This window comes from Oreochromis aureus, linkage group 2 (assembly GCF_013358895.1).
Source record: "Oreochromis aureus strain Israel breed Guangdong linkage group 2, ZZ_aureus, whole genome shotgun sequence".
NCBI classification, from domain to species: domain Eukaryota; kingdom Metazoa; phylum Chordata; class Actinopteri; order Cichliformes; family Cichlidae; genus Oreochromis; species Oreochromis aureus.
Genome location: NC_052943.1, coordinates 20,247,775 through 20,258,112, shown reverse-complemented (window position 1 = coordinate 20,258,112; position 10,338 = coordinate 20,247,775). Strand labels below are relative to the sequence as shown.

Below are 10,338 nucleotides of genomic sequence, written 5' to 3'. Positions count from 1 at the left end.
CTTGGTTCGTCTGTCTCTCCTCAGCTCTTCACATTTTTCAAAATATCCTTCACTGTTGACATCACAGTTTGTTTTTGTTTTTTGCTGAACACCTTAATGTATATTAAAGATGCCTGATTTGACAAAGCAATACTAAAAGTAAGGCATTACAATGTATTGTTTTAAAAATGAACAAACTCAATGTTATTTAGATACAATGAAGCACTACTAGTTATTCCTGTTTGTAATGTGTGATTTGTTTGCATTATTTATAGGTCAAAAAAATCACTAATAAACAAGATCAAAATGAGTAGACACTATAGTAAATGAATGAATTCTGAGGGTATCCTTTGTAAAAGATTAATAAAAGTAACAACATGCATAAAGTAACACATATTGCTTTGTAGTGAATTACACCATGAAGCAGAAGGAGCTTAGAAAAACAAGTGCAAGGAGTAAAGATATACGGTGGTATTTTACAGTGATCACAAACCTAAAGAATCAGCTTTAGGTTTTCTCTGATTAATTAATCCAAATTTGAGGTTATTTATCTAGAAATTTTGACTTACTCTGAAACGGTACTTGTCTGTCTTCCTCCCCTCACACTCAACTGCTGTGATAAATGGCTGCCTCTCCCTGATCCTTGCGTCTGCCGGTCGTTTCTTTCTATTAAAAAGCAGTTTTTCTTTCCCACTGTCGTCAAGTCCTTGCTAATAGGGGATCATTTGATTGTTGGGGTTTTCTCTTTATTATTGTAGGGTCTCTATTTTATAATATGACATTATAATTTATATAAATATAACTACTGTTGTGGTTCAGCACTGTATAAAGAAAATGAATTGGGGAAAAAATTATTAGGCGTCTCAAAATTTTGTCCTAGTTGTAAGTAACTTAAAGTTGGGGTACTCAATAAGTCAAAGTTTTAAGATTCATCAAAATGTTGACTTGGCTATGACAGGCACTTTTAAAACACAAACAAGCTTCCATACAATCTAATGCCAATTAAAATGTGCGACATTTTCATTATATCTCCTTATGTGAGAAAATGTCAGAAAAACATTTGCTATATAACATGTATGTTATAAACTGGGGAAATACAGCTGTAAATCATGACTTTATGTTGGGTTCATTCGTTCCACGCTCACCCTGTTGACACTGGGTTACGCATGAATCCAATCATCGCATTTCGCGCCATTCCTGACAAACGGGGCGGAAGTTCGCACAGTCAGGTGACACCAGCCTGCCCGCAATTTTCGCGCCACCACAGAATCCCGCCTCTCCCCGCGGAAAGAAGCGACTCTATTGGCTGAGGGAGACGTCAGACTCGCGCCACTTCTTGTACCGAGATAGGGGAGAAGCGCTGGCTGCAAGTGAATGAGTGTCCGGTGTTAGTGAAAAATTTTAAAAAGACCCAGCTTTGAGCTAAACTACGTTTCCCCCCATCGCGTTTTTGGAAGTAAGTTATCTTAACTGAAGCTCAATACCTGCAATCATGGCTCGCAAGGATTACGAAGCAGAGAAAGGTAATGTTTCATCTTTAACGTCATGGCAGCAACAGGTTGGCCCATTTTAGTTAACGTTTTACCAAACGGCTCTTCTAAAACCCCACACGAAACCTTGGTGAATGTATGTTACGGGGTGTACTGGCTATGAAGTTGGATATAATATAAAATCTGATTTATGTGTGCGATAACGCTACATTACCGCTTCGTTTCATTACTAACTCAACTTTAAAGAAAACAGTTATAGAAAATAAGTGAGTGCTTGCACATGGTGTCAAGAAACCCGCGACACAAGGGAGCAGTGTTAAAACACAAGTTGCACAAACTTGTGTGAACATTAGCTATCCTCTTGGTAACGTCTTCAGTACTGTGTGTGTGCGTGCGCGAGTGAGAGAGGCTGTTGGCTGCACCGTGACCCGGATGGATCCTTAAACAAAGGAGCAGGCGCCACTGTGCAGTGCAGCAGCAAGCACATGTCTCAACAGTAACACGAGCAGCTTGACTAAAGATAATCATTAATGTCGCGAAGTTTTTCATTTTTAATGTGTAACATTTAAAGTCAACGATAAAGCACTAACTGAAAAGTTGTTCATCGTTTCAGAGAACTTTATGAAGGCCAATCAAATGCTAGCTAAGTTCATATCAAACGCGAGTGCAACCTTAAAATTTAATGGTACACAAGGGCAGTAAGTGAACCACTACTTCGCTTTTTAATAACTGAAATTTATAATGTCCACATTTAGAGTTTAGTTTAAGTGTTTAAACGTCTTGAAATCGGGTTAAGTAGTAACCGCTAGCGAGCGAGCTAGCAAGCACCCCGTTAGCCGCTGTCAGTTAACCTGTTAACGTGCTGTTCTGTGTGTAGCACGTTTACGCCGAGGGTCAGAATATGTATATATATTTCTAAAAGCGTAAGAAGACGCAAAATGATTGTTTACTTTGGGTAAACAAACTTTATTTCTGTTACACAAACATCTAAAAATGCAGGGTTTTACTAATAATCGATCATTTTAACAACCGTAACGTTGATGGTGTAAGTTTAAATTTGCAGCGGTGCTTGAGTCACTCCAAACGTCCGAGTAACCTAAACTTTGCAAGCACCCGAGTCATCTTTCGCAGAATCTAACCGACCGCTTAAAGGCTGAAGTTTGCGGTGCGTCAGTCATCGATAGCATTAAGAAAGCTACTTCCACCGCCAAGAGGTTAAGAGCAATAAGCTCGCAGTGGTGGGGCTGCCTGCGCCTTGTGTTCACTACACCCCGGCTAGCCTAGGCTAACATTAGAAGATGGCTGGCTGTGGTTTGAAAACAACAGCCGGGACTGTTTTTAAGAGCGGAGGGATGGCGGAGGGATACCGTGAGTGACTGGGCACAAAAAGCCATGTGCTGCTTTGTTTACAATAACATCCTCGAAGAGAGAAATAAAAAAGCAGAGGTGCGGATTTGCTGCTACCGCGTCAAAGTAAGTGGAGTATTTTATTTATCACGGTCAAGAGTAGTTTCGTTCCTCGAAGCGCTGAATTAAATATTGTTAACAGTTGTGGCTCTTTCGAGAAGTGGGGGGATATTTTCAAAAAAAAAAAAAAAAAAAAAAATGGACACTGAACTGAGCGCGCCTGTTGTTGTATTTACATTATTGCCCAGGAGCTATCTGCTGCGTATCGCCAGTTATTTCGCTCTAAAACTATTATGGTGGGAACGTCAGAGCGGAATTGGCTTCATGTAACACATCAGTGGCAGTTTGTGCTTTACTGTAAGGCAGTAGTGACTCATCGAGATTACAGGATGCCATGTTACTCAACAAAGGGGGTCGTCGCAGGACAACAAATTAGCTCCCAGTGTGTAGGCCCATTGCCGGTGGTGTTAATCAACAATTTAAACAGATTTTAAGCTAAGAAATAAGATTTATTATTTAAAGAAATTTAAAGGGAACTTCAGTAAACAGCCTTTTCTTTGTGTGTGTGTGTGTGTGTGTGTGTGTGTGTGGCTAACAAACAATCTCCACCTAGTGTTTGCTGCATGTGGCCTGTCTTTTTTTTTTTTCTCGTCTCCCTCCTGTTAAATTGTGCTGAAGGTATTTTTGGTTGTTTTGCAGAAAAATGCAAAAGGTTCCTGCAGGAATTTTACACAGAGGATGACAACGGGAAGAAGCTGTTCAAGTATGGAGCCCAACTTGTGAGTATACTACAGAAATAATGAATATAGGATTAGTTTTCTAGAGTTGGTTTATTGCAGATTTGTGATATTATTGCACTTAAAAAAAAAAAAGTACAAATCTGGTGTGCTAATGAGCACTGATGCTTCACTGGTCAGTGAATAAAACATTTTAGCTACACTGTTCTTAGACATCATTTGTTGTCTTTATAAGCAGAATTTATGATTTGACAAAATCTTAAATTTAAATGTTTATTTGAACTAGTTATTTTTGTTATAAGTAGAATAGTTTTGGGCGGATTGCATTAAAATGTAAAAGTGAAAGCAAAACCAAATGGCTCTCAGTCAAACTGCCATGTGAAAGATGAAAAAGGCCCTCACTTATTTACAAAAAGCACAGCTCCCTTTCTGCTTCTGAAATGGAGATAAAGGTGTCTTTGGCGTTAGTAGTAGCTGCAAAGATGGTTGTGTAATTGTTGGGTGATCATCTAATTAATTGCCTGCGTACAGGTGGCGCTGGCCCACAGGGAGCAGGTGGCTCTCTTTGTGGATCTGGATGATGTGGCTGAAGAAGACCCCGAGCTGGTCGAGAGCATCTGTGAGAATGCTAAACGTTACACAGCGCTGTTTGCTGATGCTGTCCACGAGCTGCTGCCAGAGTACAAAGAAAGAGATGTATGTTGATCAGTTTAAAAAGTGCCAAAAATGTATTGCTATTGTGATTTTTGCCCAGTATTAATGTGGCTATTTTTTTTTTTTTTTTTGTTATACATAGATTGTTGCCAAAGATTCTCTGGATGTGTACATTGAGCACAGGCTAATGATGGAACAAAGGGGTCGTGACCCTGCAGATACAAGAGACCCTCGTAATCAGTACCCACCTGAACTCATGAGGAGATTGTAAGTTGAATCGGATTCAGAGCTGAGCTTTTACTGCATGTTTTTATTCGTCCTTTGATTATCCAACTGTGAACTTCTTCCCACAGTGAGCTTTACTTTAAAGCTCCAAGCACCTCTAAACCCAAAGTGGTGCGTGATATTCGAGCCGACAGCATCGGTCACCTGGTTGCAGTTCGGGGTATTGTGACCCGAGCGACTGAGGTCAAACCCATGATGGCCGTGGCTACATACACATGTGACCAGTGTGGCGCTGAGACCTACCAACCAGTAAGATTGTTTTTAATCATCTGTACATTCATATGCTTTCACAGGAACTACATTTTTCATTGTATCCTCTCGTTTTCGTCCAGATCCAGTCTCCTTCCTTCATGCCCCTTGTTATGTGTCCCAGCCAAGAGTGTGTCACCAACAAATCTGGAGGGCGACTCTACTTGCAGACGAGAGGCTCCAAATTCATCAAGTTCCAGGAACTGCGTATTCAGGAACACGTAAGAAACTCTGAAACTTGTTATGTTTGTATTCACTTGTTTTGGTTTACATTTGCTCACAAATTTTGTCTGGTATTACACAGAGTGACCAAGTACCTGTTGGAAACATCCCAAGGAGCATGACGGTGTACGTGCGTGGCGAAAACACACGTCTTGCCCAGCCAGGAGACCACGTAGCCATCACAGGAATCTTCCTCCCTCTGCTGCGCACAGGCTTCAGTCAGGCTGTTCAGGTATAATCTGCTTGTACACATGGGCTACCACAATAATTTCATCTCTATCTCCAGAAAGAAACTGAACTGTATTGTGGGTTTGCTCTTTTCAGGGTCTCCTGTCAGAAACGTATCTGGAGTGTCACAGCATTACACTCATGAACAAGACTGAGGATGATGAACTCGGTAACGAGGAGCTGACTGATGAGGAGCTGCGAAGCATCACAGGTCTGTTTGTTGGACATCACTACAATAGGAACACATAAACTGAGATTTCGGTCTTTAGTATCTGAAGTGAGTATTTTTCTTTATAGATGAAGGATTTTATGAGAAGCTAGCTGGCTCCATAGCGCCAGAGATCTATGGACATGAAGATGTGAAGAAGGCTTTGCTGCTGTTGCTGGTTGGAGGAGTGGAACAGGCTCCCAAAGGCATGAAAATCAGAGGTGAGGACAAACGCAAACAAGATTATAACGGCTAAATTCTTTTCTTCTGTTTAATCATATTGTAACATAGCTTTCTAATACTGATTTTAATGTATAGTTTTAACATAATTTATGATCATTTATCACTCTGGCACAAGACAAAACTTCTTTATTGCATAGGTACATTTCTTGGAAGTTGTTTTTCCTCATTAAATGTTTTAATCACTGCAGTGCTCTTACTGTGTTGTCTCATCTTCCTCAAGGCAACATTAATATCTGCCTGATGGGAGATCCAGGAGTCGCTAAGTCCCAGCTGCTGTCCTACATTGATCGTCTGGCTCCTCGAAGTGAGTCCTGTTTGTTGTCCCCTATCTGGTTTAATGCTTTATCTAGTATGGCGTTTACTTTCCATTAGGTCCTACACTGTGACGTCTTAACTTCTGGTGGGATAGTTTGACTAGAGCACTCACTTTTTTGTGTTTTAATGCAAGGTTTCGAATGCCAACAGCCTGTCATATCTAAATTGGAAGTTTTATTCTGAGTGAAGCTTGAAGTATGAACTGTTTAATCAGCAGCTAATTGTAGCTTTTCTTGTTCCCTGTCTGCTGTTCAGGCCAGTACACAACAGGTCGTGGTTCATCTGGGGTCGGTCTGACTGCGGCAGTGATGCGTGACCCCCTAACCGGTGAGATGACTCTAGAAGGAGGAGCCTTAGTTCTGGCTGACCTGGGCATCTGCTGCATTGATGAGTTTGATAAGATGGCTGATGCAGATCGAACCGCCATCCATGAAGTCATGGAACAACAGACCATCTCCATTGCTAAGGTATCCTTAATTACTGCCAGTACTCTTAATTAGGGGAAGTATCTGGAAAAACTCAATGCCTGTTTAACATCCACACTCATGTTTTTTAATCTCCCCTCCAGGCTGGCATCATGACCTCCCTCAACGCCCGTTGCTCTATTCTAGCAGCAGCGAACCCCGCCTACGGCCGCTACAACCCCCGGAAGAGTATCGAGCAGAACATTCAGCTGCCAGCTGCTCTGCTCTCCCGTTTCGACTTGCTGTGGCTCATTCAGGACAAACCGGATGCTGATGCTGACCTGCGTCTGGCCCAGCACATCACCTACGTGCACCAGCACTCCCGCCAACCGCCCACACACTTCACCCCTATTGACATGAAACTGATGAGGTGAGAATTTGCATGTTTAAAAATGAACACATGAAGGTTATTGTTGTAGCTCAGATAATTTACTTCAAATAGGTCTGCGTAATAGGCAGTATTAACTAATGATAAATGTAATTTCCATCAGGCGTTATATATCTCTGTGCAAGAAGCGGCAGCCTGTGGTGCCCGAGTCACTGGCCGATTACATCACTGCTGCTTACGTGGAAATGAGAAAAGAGGCTCGGGTCAGCAAAGACACCACCTTCACCTCCGCTCGTACCCTCCTCTCCATCCTGCGTCTCTCCACTGCACTGGTGAGAATTGCACATCCACTTGAGTAGTAGTGGGTGGCTGGAAACTTTCAGAGGCCACTCTCACTGATTGAACTCCTGCAGGAGGGTCATAATTTTGTCAGACATTTGTTTTAAGAAGTGAAACAGGGTTACATTTGTTCTTGTTTTTCATCAAGCTCCAGTGGAACTTATTTTTGCAGAAAAGTGTCGTATGGGGTTCAGTTGCACTACTTTTGTGGAGCTTTTAATGGAATTAAATTGTCTTGATCGATCGTCCAGTGTGGGATAAAGTGCTTACAGTGCAGGTAGTGATGATAATCTGGCCTACTGCAGTGTGAGCACTTCTTTCCCACGCTGGACAAAAAGCTCTGACTGCCAAAACCAGTCCCAGTAGCAAAAACGCTACACCCACTCACAACATGAATATTATTAAAAAAGCTTGAATCAAGTCTGTCTTGCATCATCTCTGCCTCTGGTTGTCAAAAGTGCTGTTTGTGCAGGTAGCAGTCATCCACCTACTGCAAAACCAGCACTTCAGGTTAACAGGTAGGCAATGTGCTGCACACAGATGTCCACAAGGGGGCAAAACACAGCCACAAGCAGTATTGGTGCCACAGCTGCACATCAGCTTATTTGTGTGTTTTCAGATGACTCATTTGGTATTTTCCTCTTCATGACCACGAGGGAGCTGCTTTAATGTCTTTACTGATCCTGGCCAGCTTTGCAGGGTGGGCAGTCAGCCTGTGTGCATAAGGACCAGCTGTGCAAACCCATGCAAAACTGACCATGGCCAGGACTGTCATCCGTGTGTTCTACAAAAAAACCCCACTTGATCATAACAGTGTTCCGATGGGATCTTTTGCGTGGTGTTTTGATTTCATGCTATAGAGAGACTAGCTGGTGTTGAGAGGCGGAGACTTGGGCAATTGCCGGGCATCCCAGAGGGCATTGCACTTGTCTCGGTCTGACAGTGCCGGCACAGCGCAGCCTAAGTTGAGATGGATATTGCAGGATTATTATTGCAGGAACTCTTGTTCGTGCATTCACTCAAACTACAGTCTTAGCATTATCTTCATCTTTAACTCCCTGCTTCAGGCTCGACTTCGCATGATGGACACCGTAGAGAAGGAAGATGTAAACGAGGCTATGAGACTGATGGAGATGTCCAAGGATTCATTACAGGCTGACAAATCCAGCACCACAAGGTTAGAGCTAAAAACCAGGCCTGTTTTTTAAATATGGCTTTCAGTGAGACTAACATGACCGGATGTCATCTGATTCAGAGCTGTTTTATGAGTTTCTTGCATGTCCTGAAGGAAGCTGTAAAACTTGATTTTTATGGAGCTCTGTTCACACGACAGCATGTTCAAAACGGGCAGGAAGTGTAGTTTGTGTATATGTATATGTCGTATGTGTTTACATGCCTTACTTTGTGCCATTTTTGAGTAGGTTCATTCAAAATTCCTTGAGGCTTTAAAGTTGACATTTTTAAATATCTGATTTCTCATTTGCAGGACGCAGCGACCGGCCGACGTCATCTTCTCTCTGGTGCGCGAGCTCGCCGCAGAGGGCCGTGGAGCCGGTGGGTTGGTTCGCATGGCTGAAGCAGAGCAGCGTTGCGTCTCTCGTGGCTTCACGCCCGCCCAGTTCCAGGAGGCCTTGGAGGAGTATGAGGAGCTGAACGTGTGGCAGGTCAACCAGGCTCGCACGCGCATCACTTTCGTCTGAACAACTCGGGACACGCCTTCATGCACATTTTGTTTCAGTCACCTGAGGGAGGGTGGGGGACTCTTTGTTGTGGGTTTTCTACAGACTTGTAATGAGGTTAAGCATTTTGTAAGTCCAGCAGAAGAAAGATTCTTTTTAAATATGACTATTATTGCAGGAATTCCAGCTAATGGAAACCCAGAACTCCAGAAGAATCCTGTTAACAGTACCTTGCTTGTAAATATGTATGTCAGAAGTTAGTATTGTGAAGTATTTCCTGTGGTTTAGCTGCAAGCATCCATTTAACATTGAGCATTTCTGTACATTTTATACTTGCTGATGCAAATCAGACAAATTTATATTGAGCCTTGTATTGTGAGAGTTAAAATAAATTGATGGTTCAATACTCTGCCTGATGCCAAGTCTTCTGTGCACATAACATGGGATGAAGAAATGTGTATGAACACCTGGTTTCACAGTGGGGACGCCTCGCTAATTCTTTGAGTAACGCCTGCCCACAAAACATACAGGTTTGCAAGTAACAATTTTCATGTTGAAAGACAACCCGCACAACTTTGGTTCAGTGACTCACAAACCCAAAGATTTCGCACAAGGCTTGGATATTCATAAAAGGCAACAAATTGTATAAATGTTTAATGCTGCCAAATCTAGCTTTCAAAACCACAAGCTTCCAGCTGTATAATGAATGATCCTGTAACCCACTAACACATTGTATACACAGTCTTGGTAGAGTAACTAGTAATCATGTGTCGCCTAAATGTTTTGGTCTAAAAAGTCCTCAAGTTGTGATGCTAAAGTACAAAGAAGGCAATTGCAGGGCATCCTAGAGAGCAAAGTAGAAGCCCTCAGTGCAAAAGGTGCAATACTGGGTGGCTGTACTTGTACTGATGACATGTATCTAAATAATTACATCTAACGCAGCAAGAAGCTAAAACAATATAAACTTGGAAATTACATTTTCATCATGGACATCAATGAGTGTTATTCACAATCTATTTATCACATTTAATATCGTTATGATTGGGGAATGTGGGAAAATAACATTAAACTAACAAGCGTGTGTTATTCCATGTATGTTTAGTATGACGGCCTCCAGTAAGAATGCAGTCTGAATATTGAACATGCTGAGACAAAAAAAAGGCGGCTTTTTCTGTAGATAGCTGTCCTGTGTTCGAAAAGCAGGTGTTCACTGGGTAAAAATAACAACCTTTAGAAACCGGTGGTGTTTTAGAAATCTGTGAAGTCTCATTATGAATGTATGTTTAAGGCAACGTGGGTTGTCTTCTATGTTTTTTTGTAAGGTTTTCTGGCATGGATATTGTGTTAGTAGGCAGCATTTTCACTACGGTTGCAGTTGCCCCAGCAGGTGATGCTTCACTTCCAGACTTAATGGGGAGTTTCCATTTGAAGTCTGTTTTGTTTTATGGCTTTGCTGCAAAAGTCCTGAGGCTTTCTGTTCTTAATTGGCGCCAAAGGCCCCACATTAAAGT

At 42.1% G+C, this 10,338-nt stretch overlaps 1 protein-coding gene across 2 annotated transcripts; it reads left to right on the top strand.

The window, feature by feature from the left end:
• The first annotated feature begins 1,471 nt into the window (after nt 1-1,471).
• On the top strand, nt 1,472-9,236 carry mcm7 (minichromosome maintenance complex component 7). Of its 2 annotated transcripts, none has more exons than XM_031741485.2 (15): nt 1,472-1,502; nt 3,576-3,655; nt 4,145-4,309; nt 4,410-4,534; nt 4,621-4,801; nt 4,885-5,022; nt 5,106-5,255; nt 5,348-5,462; nt 5,549-5,680; nt 5,923-6,006; nt 6,273-6,484; nt 6,586-6,851; nt 6,973-7,141; nt 8,216-8,325; nt 8,635-9,236. In XM_031741485.2, the coding sequence occupies exons 1-15, from the start codon at nt 1,472-1,474 to the stop codon at nt 8,846-8,848; spliced, it is 2,172 nt and encodes a 723-aa protein (XP_031597345.1). In that variant the 3' UTR covers nt 8,849-9,236. The 2 variants fall into 2 exon arrangements, with proteins under 2 accessions (XP_031597345.1, XP_039476495.1); XM_039620561.1 differs by lacking the exon at nt 1,472-1,502 and adding an exon at nt 2,879-2,942 and having other exon boundaries at nt 8,635-8,848.
• Nucleotides 9,237-10,338: the final 1,102 nt, after the last annotated feature.

Coding starts and splice junctions, on each gene's coding strand:
- mcm7 (XM_031741485.2), top strand. CDS start 1,472: ATGGCTCGCAAGGATTACGAAGCAGAGAAAG. Junction 5,023..5,105: donor AACTGCGTATTCAGGAACAC/GTAAGAAACTCT, acceptor GGTATTACACAG/AGTGACCAAGTACCTGTTGG. Junction 6,485..6,585: donor AGACCATCTCCATTGCTAAG/GTATCCTTAATT, acceptor TCTCCCCTCCAG/GCTGGCATCATGACCTCCCT.